Source organism: Trachypithecus francoisi, unplaced genomic scaffold (assembly GCF_009764315.1).
Source record: "Trachypithecus francoisi isolate TF-2019V2 unplaced genomic scaffold, Tfra_2.0 Lachesis_group12, whole genome shotgun sequence".
NCBI classification, from domain to species: Eukaryota; Metazoa; Chordata; class Mammalia; order Primates; family Cercopithecidae; genus Trachypithecus; species Trachypithecus francoisi.
In genome coordinates, this window is record NW_022681457.1 from 83,370,623 (window position 1) to 83,390,998 (window position 20,376).

The following is a 20,376-nucleotide window of genomic DNA, read 5'->3' on the forward strand; positions in this document are numbered from 1 at the left end:
CACCATATAACAGAATGAAGGACAAAAATCACATGATCATCTCAATAGATGGAGAAAATGCATTTGACAAAATTCAACATCCTTTCATAATGAAAACTCTCAATATATTAGGTATAGAAGGAATGTTCCTCAACACATAGCTAACCTTGTCCTCAATGGTAAGAAGTTGAAGGATTTTCCTATAAGATCTAGAACAAGACAAGGATGCCCACTCTTACCACTTCTGTTCAACATAGTATCAGAAGTCCTAGCCTAAGCAATTAGGCAAGAAAAAGAAAAAAAAGGCATCCAAATAGGAAAGGATGAAATGAAATTGTCTCTGTTTGCTGACAGCATGGTCTTACATATTGAAAATCTTAAAGACTGTACCAAAACACCATTTGAATTAGACAAATCCAGTAAAGTTGCAGGATATAAAATCAACTAACAAAAGTCAGTAGCATTTCTATACACTAACAGTGAACTTTCTGGAAAAGAAATTAAGAAAACAATCCCATTTACAATAGCAATCCCATTTACAATACCACTTTTTTTTTCTTTTTTTTTATTATTATACTTTAAGTTCTAGGGTACATGTGCATAACGTGCAAGTTTGTTACATATGTATACTTGCGCCATGTTGGTGTGCTGCACCCATCAACTTGTCAGCACACATCAACTCATCATTTACATCAGGTATAACTCTCAATAGAGTTACATAATAGGCCCCGGTGCGTGATGTTCCCCTTCCCAAGTCCAAATGATCTCATTGTTCAGTTCCCACCTATGAGTGAGAACATGCGGTGTTTGGTTTTCTGTTCTTGTGATAGTTTGCTGAGAATGATGGTTTCCAGCTGCATCCATGTCCCTACAAAAGACACAAACTCATCCTTTTTTATAGCTGCATAGTATTCCATGGTGTATATGTGCCACATTTTCTTAATCCAGTCTGTCACAGATGGACATTTGGGTTGATTCCAAGTCTTTGCTATTGTGAATAGTGCCGCAATGAACATATGTGTGCATATGTCTTTATAGCAGCATGATTTATAATCCTTTGGGTATATACCCAGTAATGGGATGGCTGGGTCATATCACAATACCACTTACTTCTAAGTAAAATACCTAGAAGTAACTTTAACCAAGGAAGTGGAAGATCTATACACTGAAAACTGTAAGGCACCAATAAAGGAAATTAAGGATATCACAAATAAGTGGAAAGATATTTAGTGTTTATGGATGGGAAGAATTAATATTGTGAAAATATTTATACCACCAGAAGAAATCTACAGATTTAATGCAACCGCCATCAAAATTCTTATGTCATTCTTCACAGAAGTAGAAAAAAAATGCTAAAATTAATGTAGAGCCACAAAAGATCCCAAATAGCCAAACAATCTTGACGAAAAAGAGCAAAGCTGGAGACATCACACTACTGTATTACAAAATTTATTACAAAGCTATAGTAATCAAAAAAGCATGGTGCTGGCATAAAAACAGACACATCTACTGATGAAATAGGACAGAGAGCCCAGAAATAAACCCATGCATCTACAGTCAATTGGTTTTTGACAGAAACACACATTGGGGAAAGGAAAATCTGTTCAAAAAGTGGTATTGGGAAAACTGGATATCTACAAACAGAAGAATGAAAGTGGATCTTTATCTCACCCCTCATACAAGAATCAACTCAAAATGGGTTAAAGACTTGAAACTATGAAACTGAAACTATAAAACTGCTAGAGGTCTGGACAGAGATTTCTCTGATTTGAACTCAAAAGCATAAACAATAAAAGCAAAAATAGACAACTGGAATTGCATTCAAGTGAAAAGCTACTGCATAGAAAAGGAAACAATTAATAGAGTGAAGAGACAACCCACAGATTGGGAGAAAATATTTGCAAATCATACACTGGAGAAGGGACTAACATCTGAAATATACTAGGAACTCAGACTACTCAGTAACAAGAAAACAGCCCTGTTAAAAATAAGCAAAGGACTTGAATAGATATTTTTCAAAAGAAAACATATAAATGGGCAACAGATATATGAAAAACAAAAAGTCCAACATCTCTAATCATCAGAGAAATGCAAATGAAAACCACAGTGAGATACCCTACAGCCAACACCTGTTAGGTTGGCTGTTATAAAAAAGATGAAAGATAAATATTGACAAGGATTACAAGAAAAAGGAACCTTTATACACTGTTTTGGATATCACAAATTGTACAGCCATTTTGAAAAACAGGATGGAGGTTCCTCAAAACACAAAATAGAAATACCATATGATTCATCAATCCCACTACTGGCTGTATCCCCAAAGGCAATGAAATCAGTATGTTGAAGGGATAACTTCATCTACATGCCTGTATTCATTGCAGCACTATTCACAGTAGCCAAGATACGGGAATAACTTAAGTGTCCATCAATATATGAATGGATTTTAAAATGTGGTGTATATACACAATGGAATACATTCTGCCTTAAAAAATGGAAATTCTGTCATTTTTGGCAACGTGGATGAACCTAGAGGATGTAATGTTGAAGTCAGGCACAGAACGACAAATACCATATAATCTCACATGTAGAATCTAAAAAAAGTCTAACTTATAGAAGTAGAGAGTAGAATGGTGATAACCAGAGGCTGGGAGGGGAGGGGTGAGTATAGATAAAAGGGAGATACATTGATCAACAGGTAGAAAGTTATAGTTAGATAGGAGGAGTAGTTCTGGTGTTCTATTGCAGAGCATGTTGACTGTAGTTAATAATAATGTATTATATATTTCAAAATAGCTAAAGAGAGAATTTTAAATGTTCTTACCACAAAGAAATTATAAATATTTGAAGTGATGGATATACTAATTGCTGTACTCTGGTTTGATCATTCCACAATGTGTATTTGTATTGAAACATCACTTTATACCCCATAAATATGTAAAATTATTGTTGGCCAATTACAAAGAATAGCAAAAAAAAAAAAAAAGGGGGGGGGGATACTTGCAAAGTTTTTGAGAGGATGAGAGACTATGGGACCTGCAGCTAAAATGGAGGGTTGGCTTTTGATAAAAACAGACACTTCATCCACAGTAACAGGAGAGAAGTCAGAAAAAACCATGAATGAATAGGTAATTTATTCACCAAACATTTAATGAGCCCCTGTTACTATACTACATACTGAGGATTCACCACTAAACAAGATCAAGTCTCTACCGTCATGAAATGAGTGGAAGGGTCTTACCCTTACTTCTGTTTTCTCAATGAATCCTGAATTCCCTGAGAGTGAAGTTGGGGAGAGTATATTTGGAGTTTGAGGAGAGAGAGAAAGATACGAATTTTTTTTTTTTTTTAGAAAATGGAAAAGTAGTGTAGAAATGTGGAATGATTATTTCTGGGTGGTGTAAAGTGGCATTTGAGAATTATAGCTATGAGTTTAAAATGAGACCAGTAAGCTTGCATTTGTTTTTCTTCAGCACTGGTGAGCTGCTGGAGTAGGCACAGTATAGGTTGATACTTGGCTTTAACCAGATTTAGGATTGAGCCTTTAGTAGGTACGTTTGACAAAAAAGAGATGGGAAGGAATTAAGAGTGTTTGCCAGAGAATGATGTTAATGAGGACCATGGAGTCGGAGCTGGGCAAGAAGTTAAGTAGACATGATAGGTGATTGATGGTGAGAAAGTAGTAGGGTCAGTAGATGAATCTAAATTTTCAACTGAGGAAAATATATTCTCCTTATATGAGTAATGTATCCTCTTTATGGAAAATTTGAAAATATATAAGATTATAAAATAAAAAGTGGGGACGGTGTCAGGGAACCTAGTACTACCACCCAAAGATAACCAGTTGTTTATATTTGCTGTGTTTACTTCCATGTTTTTTCTAATGATAATTTCCGCAGTTGCATAAGTTTCCAGGGCTGCTTGTAACAAATATCATGCACTAGGTGGCTTAAACAACAGAAATTTATTTCCTCACAATTCTGAAGGCTAGAAGTCTAAGATCAAGGCATTGGCAAGGTTGATTTCTTTCTTCTGAGACCTCACTCCTTAGCTTCTGAGGCTTCTCCCTGTGTTAATTACATGGTCTTTTCTCTGTACCTGTGTCCAAACTTTCTCTTCTTATGATAACACCAGTCATGGTGAATTAGTGACCACCTTAGTGACCTCATTTTAATTTAATTATCTCTTTAAAGACCCTTTCTCCAAATATTGTGGGATCCTAGGAGTGTTGCTTTTCTGGCCGGAAACCTGTGGCCAGTGGTGCCTTTGCCTGAGTTTTGCTTGGGCCCACTGGGCTCGTTCCACTCACTTGGCCTGGCAGGCTGCTTATGCTATCAGCCTGGATCCCTCGCCTCCAAGAGAGACTAGAGTTAGGCATGGAGTGGTGAGGAGTGTGTATGAGCGAGCTTGGGGTCCATCTACTGTGCAGTCAGACACACCAGCTCCTGCCACAAGGTGGGCAGCTCCAAGTGTCAGCAGCTCTCTGTGAGGCTGCAGCTGGACCAGGCGCACCACAAGCATCTTCCCTGGCTGGCACTGGGGAATGCAGTAGCGCCCAAAAGCTTGGAGGAACCACAGGGCCCCAAAGAGGGAGTCACAGCCCTGGCTCCAGAAGCTCCCAGGTCTGGGCTTCCCAAAGGGCTGCAGCTCTTCCCTCCTTCTCTTTGCCCAAACTGCGGCAAGCAGGGGGCATGTTTCAGCCCTGTTGGTGTTACAGCAACTCTTTTAGCCACACCATTCAGCAGGTCCTGAGTTCTTGTCCTGCAACCAGGGAGAAGGAGATATGCAGACAAGCCGAGGGTGAGCAAGATGAAGAGGAGCTGTATTGAGCAATAGAACAGCTCAGAGATGACCCGCAGTGCCAGGATGTCCCAATGACTGTTCAGCCCCTAGCAGAAAGGATAACTCCTCTCTGCAGGTAGGTTGTCCCAACAAGTGTTCACTAAGATCTCAGCAGAGAGGGTGGCTCCTCTCTGCAGCTGGTCATCCCATCATCTGCAGTTCTCTGCGGAGAGGAGGCCCTAGAGTAGCTGGCTCCTCTCTGCAGGCAGGTTGTCAACGTCATTTCTGTAGCTCTCAGCAAAGAGAAGGCCCTAGAATGGGTGGCTCCTTTCTGCAGGCAGATCATCCAGTCATCTCTTTGTCCTCTGCTCTGCTCTGGCTGATCCTAGGGTTTTTATGGACCCCAGAGGGGAGGAAGTGTGTGCCCACTGGTCTGTGGGTGGCCATGGGCAGGCCTGGAAAAGGCACAAGTCCCACTCCAGTCTGCAGGGCTGGCAGTTCAGCCCCCAGCCTTCAGACCCTCCCTGGCCTGAAGGTGGGCCTCACCAGGGATCCGCCCTTTTCTGCTTAGGAATCTATCTACCTCCTGCTGCCATTCATAGCACCCAGGCTCCACCCTAACTTTGCTCCAAGATCAGAGCGGGTGCCAACAGCAGGGAGAAGCCAGGCAGGGGGAGCAGGCACTTCTGATCCTGCAAGGGCAGAGGGGTCCTTCCTGGACCCCCAAGAGTGCAGGGGTACCTGGGTCTGCAGCCACATTTCGGGGGCTGCAGCTGTGCCCGTCAGGGCAAGGCTCCTGCCTGTTCCATGGAGCAGGAGGTTTGGGTTTGCAGCCTCGGTTTGGGTGGCTGCAGCTGTGCCCAGAATGGCGGGACTCCTGCCTGCTCCTAGGCTCCCACTGGCTCCATGGAGCGTGCATGCCTCCCTGCTGCAGCCGGCATGATGACAGCAGCTGCTCCAGATGGCCCACCGCTGCCATCACAAATACAGTTACATTCTGCGGTGCTGCGGAGTGGGGACTTTAGCATGAAGTTTTGGAGGATACAGTTGAGCCCATAACTGGGGTGCTATTTGTTTTTAGTGTTTTAAATAATTGTGATCATTCCATGAATATAAAATATTGTTCCCATATTTTACTTAATAACATTGTAACATAAACATTTTCCCATCTGTTCTTTAGCCTTTGTAAAAATTTAATAGCTTCAGCATACTTTGTCAAGTGTTTGTATTATCAAATCTTAATCAGTCTTCTATTTTGAAGATTTAGGTGTTCCTTTTTTTGTTATTATAAACAATGCTAAAGCTTTTTACATGAAACCTTTTTCTTGTGTTTTGGAGTATTTTTCCCTAGCACAGATTCTCAGAAGTGGATTACTTTATTAAAAACTGTTAATACATACTGCCAAATTGGAAAAGTATTTAATCTTATATTTTCTTTCCACATGACTATTTTTCTCTCCCCCTGCAGTGATAGACTGGAATGATGTTAGAAAACACAAATATGGTCACCTATCAGAGTCTGCATCCCAATATCAAGGTAAGGGGGGAAAAAACTCCGTTTGGTGTGGAAAAATTTTACTCAGCACCTTCTCCCATAAAACCTTTGTCTGAGTTTACAAATAACTCACTTGTTATATCAGAAGCAAATATTGCAGTTTACAGAGATATTGGTCATAAGCAATATACTTTGTTTTAGCTGGAAGTAGGGAACCTAGATTCTGAGTATAGGTAATGCCAAATTAGCTTCATAGTTTTAGGCACAGTTGCTTAGCCTCTCTGGTTTTCTATAGTTTTTATAAGTTTAGGCTTGGGAATAGGCAAAATTGGGTAGTGTGCTTCCGCAATGACTACTAAGAATCTCAGTGTCTTTTAGGATAAGATAACTGAACTAGACAAATGCTCAATTTCCTATTTTACCCCAGAATTTCACCTTCCGTCGTATTGGTTGTTTGTCTTAATGACTTATGCTCCAACATTTTTTTCTTTACTAGAAACTGCTGACATCCTGGAGCTAGGTAAGCTATTTTTCTTGTGTTTCTGTTAAATAAGGATAATTGGTAAACCAGGGATTAGATTATAACCAGTTTTAACTAACTAGGAAAAGAATTCCATGTGTCTCTGTCTCAGAAACCAGTGAATCCTGTGCTCTTGTCTGCCTAAGTATCCCATGTACTTCATCTCAGCTGTCACATCAAGTCCTGCTTATCAGTAGGCCACAGACCAAGCTAACAAGAAGGGAGGGAAGGTGGTTAATTACATAGGGTATAGGGAAGAACAGGAACTGAACCAAACTGGAAGTACCATCTTAATTTACTGAATCCAGAACTAAAACAAACCCCTGCCATCCATAAATCAGTGTTTGGTGGGATTTTTTTCCCCCCAAAAAATACTTGTAAGGTAAATTGAACTGAAACTAAACCTAAACATTTTCTAACTTTATTCACAAATAAAAACTGAAATATTAAAATATTATCAAGTAAGAAGTCAGACCGATAATTGCATTTGGTTTTCCTCCCTGGTTGGTGTACTTCAGGACTAAGATTTGAGTAATAAAACTAGTTCTAATACTTCTCAATCAGAATTCCTGCATAAACATCAGTCTTAACATCTTAGAATCCTTTAAAATCCTTTTATATGTTACATAGATTTTGATATCCAGATACTTTTATTAATTTTTGTTCAAGTTATTTTGATATATTTTGTTACAACTTGATATATATTTAGCTCTATTATTATCATTGCCTATTTGCCTCCTCTTGCCTTTCTTCCCTGCAACATATTACTTTCCGTTGCCCAATGACACAGAAGATAACATGAAGTAGTAGAACACTAGACTAGGAGTCAGAACTCCTAGGCTTTTTGAGAGCCAGTTCTGCCACTTAGTAACTTTGTGACTCTGATCCTTAGTTTTCTTATTTGTAAAATGGGGATAATAATCCCATTCTGCCTACTTCACAGGGTTGTAAAGAAGATTACATGAGCTAATGGATGTGAAAACATCTTAAAAACTCTCAAATACTTTTCAACTTTGGAGGATTATTATGATTTTCATTCTGTTCAGCGGCTATACTCAGACTTTACTCTAAGTCAAATCTTCTGACATTCTTTGAAGTGAAGCATTCTATGAATGTGAGCTGAAGAAATGAATGAAATGAAATAATGCAGGTAAAGGTGCCTGGCACTTGATAAATGATAGTTATTTTTTATTATTCTTTAAAACTTTCCTCAAGCTTTTTAAGGTACTGATGTGTGGTAGAAAAAACATGGACATAGGAGTCAGACAGGCCTTGGTTCAAATTCCTATTCCCACTTACCAGTTTTGTGACTTCAGGCAAATTACTTAATCTTTCTAAGCCTATTTCCTCATCTTTAAAATGGGAATAAAACCTACTTGCAGGTTATAATGAATACAGGAGATATTGGACGTAGTCTGGCATGGTACAGGCAAATTGAAGACAGTGATAGCTGCCGTTGTTTTTGGTTTTGTAGCTAATATGAATGATAATAACAATTGTAACTCAGTGACAGCTTAAGGCTTATTGTAAACTGTTGATGGGGAGTTGTGAAATGTGGGTACTCAATTTGACATAGAGTATATCAGTTACTAAAAGATGTTAAAATTTGAAAGCGTATTTTTCCTAGAGCATTGGTTCCATAGGCATATCCTCTGATGTATAAGTTAATCCTGCATATTTCGTTTTTACCATCTAGCATAAGGAGCAGCTCCAAATAGCAAACTGAAATAAAATTCAGTAGATCTGTGGAATCTCAAAGTTGGAAAAGACCATAAAATAATGTATTCTTGACCAGCATTTAAAATTCAACATTTTGGGCCGGGCGCGGTGGCTCAAACCTGTAATCCCAGCACTTTGGGAGGCCGAGACGGGCAGATCACAAGGTCAGCAGATTGAGACCATCCTGGCTAACTCAGTGAAACCCCGTCTCTACTAAAAAATACAAAAAACTAGCCGGGCGAGGTGGCCGGCACCTGTAGTCCCAGCTACTTGGGCGGCTGAGGCAGGAGAATGGCGTAAACCCGGGAGGCGGAGCTTGCAGTGAGCTGAGATCCGGCCACTGCACTCCAGCCTGGGTGACAGAGCGAGACTCCGTCTCAAAAAAAAAAAAAAAAAATTCAACATTTTGAATTTTTTGTAAAATGTCTTATCTTGAACTCCTCAAGTTGAGAACTTAGAAGCTCCTCAGGTAATTCATTTCATATTTAGACATATTTATTGGGCCAAAATATGCTTCTTTTTGTAATTTCTGTTAGTCATCCCTCTAACTTTCTGGCCATTTGAAACAGGGTTAGCCTATTTTTCACTTACTGACCCTGATTTCTAGAAAGAAGCTCTAGGGACTGCCTTCTCATTGCTACCCTGCCACTTTCATAGTTGAAGCCACAGTCATCTCACACCTAGATTATTAAAATAGCTTCCTAACTGGTCTTTTTGCCTCCAGCCCTATACCCCTCCTGCCCATTCTTTACAGCCAGAATGACTTCACCCCAGAACCCTGAATGCTTCCTCTTCTCAGTAATACAGTATATTTGGCTCTCTAATGCCTGAACACTGCCGTTATCTGTAACCTTTTTTCTTAACTACTTTTTCTTTAAACTCCACCCAGCAGCCATACCAAAAGATCTGCTTTTAGAACTGCTTTTTCTCATGTCTGGGCCTTTATAATGCCTTTCTTTCTGTCTGAAACAAACAAAAAGGGTTTCCTTTTTCTTTGACTCCTGCTTATCCTTTTACACTTTAGCTTAGAAGCCTAGAGCTTTCTTCCTTTGGTAAGCTTCCACAAGCACTCTGGGTGCTCCTATAGCACCCTCTGTCTCTCCAGTGTAGCACTTACCACATTATCGTAGTGGTGACTGTTTAGTCTCTGTCCCTCACTAGATTCTCTGTCTGTCACTAGACGGAAACTCTGTGAGGTCAAGGATGATATTTTGATCACAGTTATGTGTCCAGCACCCAGCACAGTGCTTTGACACACACTATCAATATTTGTTGGATAGATGGGGGATGGCTCTGAGACTTCACTTTTTTACTCATGCTAATTGTTCATGTTCCTTCACCTGGTCCTCAGGTGACATGGTTTTGGGTCTGTTTACCATCACTAGGTAATCATTTAAACTCAGATTTGCTCTCTCTCAAAGTATAGTTTTCAGAATTATATCCCAGGTATTATTTTATTAGTCCAAGAAAGAATAGGATTATTACTTGCGTGCTTCTTTTCATTCACTCAGAAACTCATATTGAGCCTCTGTTAAATTTCAGGCACTATGTTAAACATTTAAATATTTTTAAAATGAATATGACCCCCCATCCATAAAGAACTTACATAAATAATTATGGTGATATGATATGAACAGGATGTTATAGGAGATGGGGAAATGGTAGAATTTGTCCAGCCTTTCTCTGCAAAGCCTTCTGACAGAAAATGTAAAATTTTTGCTGAGTCACTGAGTGTGAGTAACATGAGCAAAGATATGGGACCAAGAAAGCCATGAGTTTTAGGAAACACTAACGTCCTTGGTAGCTTGAATGTTAAGATTCTACATCTGTGAAGCTTCCCAAATCCAGACCTTTCTCATGTCAGGATATCTGCCTGGACCCTCCAAAACACCTCTGATTTCTCTTCCTTATCTAAACCTCTCTTTCTGTTGCCTGAAAGTCTGTGTCTTTTCAGAGGGACCTGTGGTATAGTGGAAAGAACACTTTCTCTAGATGCTTTATTTCTTTTAAGTAAAAATTCTTCTAGTGACTTTTCCTTAATCTACAAAGAACTCCTAGAGTCTGTGAGAAAACAAAAGAATATCTCAGCAGAAAAATGGCTAACTAAAATACAAACTGGCTGATAAGGCTAAAGAGATCTTTGACTTTATTAGTAATCAAAAATTGCAAATAAAATTATACTATTTTATTTTTTCACTGATAAGATTTGTCAAAATTATAGAAATTGTTAAAATACAGTTTTAGCAAATATGTGGTAAACACACCTGTGTACTTCTGGTAGGAATAGAAATTGAGTCTGGGCAATATAGTGAGACCTTGTCTCTACTAAAAAGAAAAGAATTAGCCAAGCATTGTGGCGCACACCTGTAGTCCCAGCTACTCTGGAAACTGAGTGCGGAGGGTTGCTTGAGTCCTGATCGGGGTTACAGTGAGGTATGATTGCGCCACCACACTCCATCCTGGGTATCTGAGTGAGACTTTGTCTCAAAAAAAAAAAAAAACCAAAAAACAAAAAAAAACAGTTGGCTTATGCTTGTAATCCCCACACTGTGGGAGTCCAAGGCAGGAGGAGGACAAGTCTAGGAGTTTGTGACTAGCCTGGGCTCCATAGGGAAACCCTGTCTCTAAGAAAGAAAAAAAAAAATCAGTATATTCTTTCTAGAGGATATTTCAGCAATATATATGTTGTATCAAAATCTAAACTGTGCACGCTCTTTGTCCATTAGTCCCATCCTTAGGACAAATCCCAAATCTGTGACTCATACCTGTAATCCCAGCACTTTGGGCAGCCGAGGCAGGTAGATCGCTTGAACTCAGGAGTTCAAGAACAGCCTGGGCAACTTGGCATAGCCCTGTCTCTACAAAAAATGCAAAAATTAGCTAGACATGGTGGCACACACCTGTAGTCCCAGCTACTAGGGAGGCTGAGATGAGAGGATCGCTTGAGCCCAGGAGGTCGAGGCTGCAATTAGCTGTGTTCGCACCACTGTACTAGCCTGACACTGACTCAAAGCAAGACCCTGTCTCAAAATAAAGTAAAATAAAATAAAATAAAGACACTTAAATTACCATCAGTGGCGTTTAACAAATATATTGTTATTTAAACTTTGGTACATAGAAAACTATTTATACGGTGTTAGTGGAGTGGAATTTCTGATCTAAAGACATTGATTATCCTTAATAGCTTTTAGGAATTTGGGTTCACATTTAGGTTGAACAAAGTAGAGTTCTTGTAGGGAATGTGGCCAGAACAGTAGCCAGACATGAGTAACCAGCCTGTCAAATGAGGAGCAGTCGAGGGATTTGGGACATAGAGATTAGATATATCTAGGACCAGTAGAGGTTAGAAGGCAGATGTTGGCTGACTATAAAGACTAGTCTGTCCATTTGTACTGTTGAGTCATAGCTAAATAATGGGTGTCGCATGATTGGAAGTATTTAAGCAGAGGCTGAAAGGACCATTCAAATCTCAACATTTTTTTTTTTTTTTGAGATGGAGTCTCACTCTATCGCCTAGGCTAGAGTGCAGTGGCGCGATCTCAGCTCATCACAACCTCCACCTCCCAGGTTCAAGCAGTTCTCCTGCCTTAGCCTCCTGAGTAGCTGGGATTTACAGGTGTCTGGCACCATGCCCAGCTAATTTTTGTATTTCTTTTAGTAGAGATAAGGTTTCACCATGTTGGCCAGGCTGGTCTTGAACTCCTGACCTCAGGTGATCTGCCCACCTCGGCCTCCTAAAATGCTGGGATTACAGGAGTGAGCCACCATACCCGGCCTAAATCTCAACTTTTATGTCACCTTATCAAGATGCCTTTTTTGACTGCCCCGCCTAAAATAGCACACCTTTTTTACCTCTTACTTTTATTTTTTTAAATTTCAAAATAGCCAGGAATTGTATAATTAATATGGTGTCTCTGTTACCCTCTGGACCAGCTGACATATTTGTTTGTTTGTTTGTTTGTTGTCTGTCTTTCCCGTTAGAATGTAAGCTCCCTGTGGGCAGAGACTTCGGCTGCACTGTATTTTGCTATATATCACCAGTGCCTAGAACCAAGCTTAATGTATAGTAGGTATTCAGTAAATATTTGCTGAATGAATGAAATTAGAGAAAGTGATTCATGCATTTAACTAGGTGACCTCTTGTGCTTTATATTTTATGGACCAAGGTACGTTAATGCCATTTTTAAGTCCCTTCAGGGCAGGGACCTTTTTTTCTTTTTTAATAATAAATGTAAACGTCATGTGGTATGCATCAGAGTTTATAAAAACACTTTTATAAGCATTATTTAGTAAATGAGATGGCTGGCTTTTTCTCATCTGTGAAGTCTTAGCTCAGACATTTCCTCTGAAGAGTATCTGTCCGTAACTTTACTAAGATAGCTCCCAGTCTCTATCGCATCACCTCATTTTATTCCCTTCAAGTTATTTTCACTTACCGTCTTGTTTATTTATTGTGTGTTAGCTGTGTCTCATCATACACTGGCACGTAAATGAGGGCAGGGACCCCTGTCATATTGCCAGGCACATAGAGGATAGTTAAATATCTGTTGAATGAATAATTGAAAACATTCAAATTATACTGTTTGAATATTTTGAATTATAATTTTGAATTATAATGTTGGAATAATTGAAAACACTCAAATTTTATATGTTTAAATTATAAAACATCATACCTTTGTTAGTTAATAATATTAATTTTCACAGTAATCTCTGAGCCCAAGCATGAACGAGATTTTCATGCTCTGCATTTTCAAGACAACCTGAACTACCTCGTTAACTTTATCATTATCATAACAGATTACTTGTGTTATGTTTATTAATGTCCCTGTTTATCTCTAGACTGAAAGCTCCATAAATTGAGAAATCATTTCTTACCTTGTTCCCCTAACATTTAACACAGTTATTTGTACTTGGAGAAGTTTAAATATTTTTGAATGAGGAATCTATGTACAATCTTGTAAGACACATATTGTCTTCATCTTTCAGATGAGTAAACTGAGGCTTGGAAGGATTAAGTAATTTACTCAAGATAGTTAGCTGTAGAAACAAGACTTTTACCAACATCTTCAGACTCCCAATATTACATTATTTAAACTACACCAGTAGTAGTTCTTAGTCACAGATGTTAATCCAGATTACCTAGGGAGCCTTGGAAAATACATGTTCTCAGGCCACACTTGGAGCCTACTGAATGAGAACTTCTGAAGGTGGGGCCCAGAACTTTGTTTAAAGAAATGAGACTGTAAGTATCACTTGAGAGTCAATGATTTATACCAGAGGTCTGGCAAACTACTGTTGGGAGGTCAAATCCAGCCCTCTGCCTGTTTATGTAAATAAAGTTTGAGTGGAACAGCTATACTAATTTATGCACAGCTTGTCTGTGGCTGCTTTCACACTGGAGTAGTGGAGCTGAGTAGCTATGACATAGACTGTATGGCCTAGAAAGCATAAAATTTTTATTATATTGTCTTTAACGGAAAGCTTGCTAACTCTGGATCTATACCTTGGTGCCTGTCCTATTTCTTTTGTGGTTACTTTAGTGCTTGGAGATATGGCAGACATACTATGTCTGGCTTCATCATGGGCATTACAATAGGTGTCCAAACATTCTTACTAAGTCATAAAAATTATCTTATTTTGCAGTTCACCTGATAATAAGGAACTAAGTCTTAGGTAGCCCAAGAAGTCAAATAAAAGGAAAATACCCTCTAGGTATGGTTCAAGCCAGTGAGCCATCACAGTAGGTGAACTACTTTAAACAGAGGTTCCTTTTCATTCAGTTAGTAATAGAATGTTTCCTAAGTGGTAAAAGGGCTGAGGTTTCTAGCCTATGTACATTACAGAATAGGGATTGATTGCCATGGAGAACTGTAATTAATACCCTAATTACTGTGGTACCCCTCATGCTACCATTATTCTTAAGACCAAAGTCTCTTGGGTGCTTTTAATCAGAACTTAACGCTGATATAAGCAGTTACCCAGGACTGACCAAAACTCTTGATCTGTGCTTCCTAATACAGTAACTATTAGTTACATGTGGGGATTTAAATTTAAATTAATTAAAATTAATAAAATTTAGTTTCTTACACTACCCACATTTCAAGTGTCCAGTAGTTATGTGGCTAGTGGCCACCTTATTGGCTAGCACAGATACAGAACATTTTAGTCAGCACAGAAAGTTTTACTGGACAGTGCTGCTCTAGATGCCGGAGTTGAAGATTCTCAATCCAGGGAAATCCAAAACTTGCTATGTGATTTAATCTTTCATTTGTAAGGATGGAATAATAAATTGTAATGTTTTATTTTTCTAATAGCAAACAGTGATGAAATGTATTCAGTCCTTGCTTTAGGGCCCTGTCAACTAGGAGCAAACTCTTCATTAAATTCTGATAACGTCTTTAAACCTTGACTTCAGAAAATAGTCATCTCATTTGCCCTATGGACTAACTGTCTAGTCATGATGATTAATCATCAGCCAGTTCATGAAATAGTTCAGAACTGACTATGATTTCTGGCCAAATCTATTTGACTTAGATAAAGATAGTGGGAAAGGAACCAGTTATAAAACAGAAGCTATAAAATAAATAGAGTGTAAAGTCTTGGCATCATCTTTGGAGTGATTTAGATATCATCATTCAGTGACTCATTTTTATTCCCAGCATCTAGTGCTTTTTGCATGGCCCAAAGGGGCTCTGTGCTGCTCCACTACAGAGGAAGCTTCAAGAAATGCTGGTTTGCTACAGTGTTTTAGCTTGTGAGATTCTCTGGGACCTTCCCTGCTCCATCATGGGGTCACCTCTAGGTGGGTATTAGGGGGAGACTGGTAATTGGTTTAACCTTTAAATAAAGAATTTGATAATCTTTAGTGATCCAATGAGATCTGTATCTAATGGCCTACCTTAATATGTTTTCCCTTGCCCCAGCACAGTGTCACCTTGAAGATTGTTTATCTAGGACAATGTTCTTCAAACTTTGAGAGGGTATAAGGCCAGTTCAAGAGGCTAAACGATTCTACAGACTCCCCAGCTTGTTCTTATTTACTGTCATCAGACGTGCTTCCCAGGTCCTACTTTGCTCTAAATTAACAGATCTTTGTCACTTTGTACCTCAGAGCAACGCACTGTGGCTAGGATGGGGGTGCAGTAAGGGTAGGTGAGAGCCAGTTTTTCGAGTGAGGATTCAACTATAATCTCACTCATCTGGCTTCCCCTCCCCTCAAATCATCTCGCCCCTTATCTCTAGACAGCCTTTTCTTCATTCTTCCTGAGCTGAGATGCTGGAATCCAACCATATTGGGTATTAAAAGCTGCCACTTGACAGCAATGAGGGACCTTTCTGAGAGTCAGAGTGTTCAAAAGGAATCTCCCCACCCGCTTTCCGCCTCTTCCATTCTGTTTTCCATGAGCTTCCTGGGCACTTCTTTGAAGTACTGATATATCTTGCTTTGGCATTTTGGATCACTTTAGGAATGAGCATAAAGAACACCCTAAGCCATCTTTAGACCATTATTTTAAAACATGAATCTAAAACATCTGCTCAGGTCACTTAGATTCTTCCCCTTAATACTCCTTTGAGCTCAAACAGGAAAAAAATATGTTTTTTATGCTCAAAACCAGTCTACAAATAGCTTACTGTTTAGTGTAGATTATATCCTGAAAACTTTTTTTTTAGGAAGTTGACTGTGATATAGATTTCTATTTCCTTTACAGGTCATTTTACCTGGGACAAATACCTAAAAGAAACATGTTCAGTCCCAGCGCCTGTCCATTGCTTCAAGCAGGTAATTGATTTTCAACATCTTTAGTAGGTGGAAGATAAGTCATTTTTTAATGGTTTTTAGACAATCAAAACAGGAGGTGGAAGCCCTTGGGCTTCTTACCTCAGGGCCCCAGAATAAACTTCTATGGGAAGAACACAGCTCAAGAAGTGAAATTTGGTCACTGTGAGTTTTGGCAGCAGACATTCTTCCCATCTTCATCCCAAGTAACACCCTTGTCTCCTTCTTTACCTCCTTGAGGATATTCTGTGTTACTGAAAACAGCTGCTAATTTTTACTAGAGCTCTTATTTCAGACAGGAAAGAGAGTTATAGTCCATAGACATTGTTGAAAATGGAGCAGTATTTCTTTCTCTGTACTCAGCACTCCTGTCACAATCTTATCTTTCTACAAGAATGTTGACACTGAGTCCCACTGTGAAGCATTTCAGGAGCTCATCAGAGGTCATCCAGAGTTTCCCACAAGGATTAAGTAACCCAGACAATGCACAGATGGTATTGACTGTATCAGTATATGATATGGTTGATAAGCAAAGAAGTGTTCTGGTGCTAAACAAAGCTAAACATCAGGAAGTTACCTACAATCTTTTCCTTTAGTACTCAAAGGTTATTTCCTCACACTGTCAACATTTCTGGTTGAGTTTGAATTTTGTCTGTTTTTTCTTTTTTCTTTTTTTTTTTTGAGATGGAGTCTTGCTCTGTCACCCAGACTGGAGTGCAATGGCGCAATCTCGGCTCGATGCAAGCTCCGCCTCCTGGGTTCACGCCATTCTTCTGCCTTAGCCTCCAGAGTAGCTGGGACTACAGACGCCCGCCACCATGCCCAGCTAATTTTTTGTATTTTTAATAGAGATGGGGTTTCACCATGTTAACCAGGATGATCTTGATCTCCTGACCTCATGATCTGCCCACCTCGGCCTCCCAAAGTGCTGGGATTACAGGCATGAGCCACCGTGCCTGGCCATAGAATTTTGTCTGTTTTCTAAGTAGAAATACAAATTCAGGACTTCTGCTCATTTGAAATGAAAGGGACTGAATTTATAGTTCCACCTGAAACCATTTTTTAAAAAGACAGCGTATGTTAATAATGGTTTGGTTTGTTTTGTTTTGAGACAGTCTCGCTCTCTCACCCAGGTTGGAGTGCAGTGTCATGATCTTGGCTCACTGCAACTTCTGCCTCCCGGCTTCAAGCAGTTCTCCTGCCTCAGCCTCCCGAGTAGCTGGGACTACAGGCACACACCAACATGCCTGGCTAATTTTTGTATTTTTAGTAGAGACAGGGTCTCATTGTGTTGGCCAGGCTGCTCTCCAGCTCCTGATTTCAGGTGATCCACCCACCTTGGCCTCTCAAAGTTCTGGGATTACAGGTGTGAGCCACCGGGCCCAGCCAACAATGGTTTTTAAGTCACTAAAAATCAAGCAGCCAAATAGTGATCTCTAGATCAAATGAATTGAGCTGCCTCTATGATTTTCTAGCTTACTGTCTTAACAGTTTCCAGACCATGGCCCAGGGAAAGGGAACTCATGTTGAGCCCAGCAGACTCCCTAATTGGAAGAAATGGAAGAAAAAAAAAGGAGAGTCCAGAGAAACCAAGGTGGCTAGAATTTACAGGATGGAGTGTCAGAGAGGAGAAAGCTGCACACAAAACCACAGTGATCTTCAGAGCGTCCAGGAAAAGACTACCATTTTATACATGCATATGAGAAAACTACCTAAGGCTAAAGGAAAAAACTGTCTGAAAGGATTCAAAGGAATAGAACCTGGCACTCACACAGGGCTGCGAATAGTTCCTGATCTCACCAGTTAGACTAGAACATCTCATAATTGATTGGGCATTGGGTATAATACTCAGGAAGGTCTTGCTCAGTATTGGAAAATAATTAACATTGAGCATTGAACTTTATATTATTGAGCATTGCTTCACTCCAGCCTGACAAATCATAAAGGTAAAACTCAAGAGGATCAAACCATTTTATAAGTAACTTAACTGCATCGAGGAACAAAGCCCAAGAAGATTTACAGGAATGCAAAAGTATCCAGTACCCAACAGGTAAAATTCACCAGATCTAACTTTCAGTCAAAGACTACCAGGCATGCAAAGAGGCAGGAAAATGCAACCAATCATCTAGAGAATAATTGATTGAAACTGGCTCATACTCTACACAAATCATAGAATAGCAGACAAACACATTAAAATAATTATTTTAATGTATTTGTTATGTTCAGATATTAAGCAGAGACATGGAAGATATTGAAAAGACTCACTGGGCTACTATGTGGGAAATGAAAAATACACTAGATTGGATTAATGCCAGAAGAAATTAGTAAACTTGAAAACATAACAATAGAAACTATTCAAAATGAAACACAAAGAGAAAAAGGAATTTAGAAAAAATGAGAAGAGCACCAGTGAACTATGGGATAACTTCAAGTGACAAAATAGACATGTAATTGGAGTCCCCAGAGGAGAGAAGTGATGGGGGATAGAAAAAATATTTGAAGAAATAATGGCTAAAATTTTTCCAAAATTAAAAATAACGGCCGGACACGGTGGCTCACACCTGTAATCCCTGCACTTTGGGAGGCCAAGGCGGGCAGATCGTGAGGTCAGGAGATTGAGACCATCCTGACTAACACGGTGAAACCCCATCTCTACTGAAAATACAAGAAAATTAGCTGGGCGTGGTGGTGAGCAGCTGTAGTCCCAGCTACCTGGGAGACTGAGGCAGGAGAATGATGTGAACCTGGGACACAGAGCTTGTAGTGAGCTGAGATTGTGCCACTGCACTCCAGCCTGGGTGACAGAGCGAAACTCCATCTCAAAATAAATAAATAAATAAATAAAATAAAACTCTAGGTCCACAGAATCAAGAAATTCAAGGAATCCCAAAAAATAAGAAGAAGAAAACTACTCTGAGGCATATCATAATCAAATTGCATAAAACCATTGATAGAGAAAACTCAACAGCAGCCAGAGAAAAAAGACACTTTATATACAGGATAACTAATGTAAGAATTGTATTTCTTGTTAGAAACAATATAAGCAAGAACAAAATTGAACAACACCATGACAGTACTAAAAGAAAAAAAAAAAACTTGTCAACCTGGACTACTGCAGCCAGCAAAGATGTCTTTCAAACACAAAGGTGAAAGAAATAAAGATATTTTCAGATTTACAAAAGCTGAAGGAATTCATCACTCACAGACTCACACCTCAAGAATGTTAAAGGAGGTTCATCAAGCTGGAAGAAAATGATATCAAATGAAATAACAGATCTGTACAAAGAAATGAAGGTCACTGGAAATTGTCATTATAAGCCTAGATATATAAGATGTTTTCTTATTTAAATCTGTGTAAAAGATAATTGTGTAGACAATAATAACCCTTTTATTGTGAGGATGATATATATAAGTAAAATGTATGATAAGAGTAGCACAAAGGCAGGAAGGGAGGAATCTTAAGTATATTACAAGGTTCTCATGCATGAAGTAGTACTATCTTACTTGATAGACTGGTAAGTTAAAGATGTTTGTACTATAAACTCTAATGCAACCACTAGAATAATGGGAAAAAATAGCAAGATGTTTTATTTAAACCCAGCTATATCAGTAATCAAATATGAATGGTCTAAATGTTAAAAAGCGGAAATTGGCACATTGGATAAAAAGCGAAACCCAATTATATACTGCCTTCAAAAACTTACACTTGTTTTCTGTTTCTTTACTATTGAGCTTGCTATGATTGGAAAAATTATGCTTTAAATAGGTTAAAAGTAAATGTATGAAGATGATATACCATGCTGACATTAGCCATAATAAAGGTGAAATGGCTATATTAATATCAAAGTACACTTCAAACCAAATAATATTAACAGGGTTAGTTAAGGAAGTTAATTTTATAATGATAAAAGAATCAGACAAATCCTGACATGAAGCAAAAACCAATAGAACTAGTAGGAGAAACAGATAAATCCAAAATTATCTATAGTCAGACTTTTAGTACTCCTTTCTGTATAATAAAAGAACAAGTAGAAAAAAAAAATCAGCAAATATATAGTGGATTTGAACAACACTATGAACTAACTTGACCTAACTAACATATATAGA

At 38.9% G+C, this 20,376-nt stretch overlaps 1 protein-coding gene across 27 annotated transcripts in view; it reads left to right on the forward strand.

The window, feature by feature from the left end:
* Window positions 1-20,376, forward strand: part of SCMH1 (Scm polycomb group protein homolog 1) — a 246,088-nt gene that overhangs the window by 85,524 nt on the left and 140,188 nt on the right. For 10 of the 27 annotated variants that reach the window (XM_033226878.1, XM_033226873.1, XM_033226896.1 and 7 more), the window contains 3 exons: window positions 6,227-6,295; window positions 6,750-6,773; window positions 16,202-16,272. In XM_033226878.1, the coding sequence (XP_033082769.1) occupies window positions 6,227-6,295; window positions 6,750-6,773; window positions 16,202-16,272 (164 nt within the window). Of the gene's footprint in view, window positions 1-6,226; window positions 6,296-6,749; window positions 6,774-7,716; window positions 7,924-15,151; window positions 15,295-16,201; window positions 16,273-20,376 lie in introns of all 27 variants that reach the window. The other 17 variants (XM_033226890.1, XM_033226886.1, XM_033226882.1 and 14 more) reach the window with 4 other exon arrangements.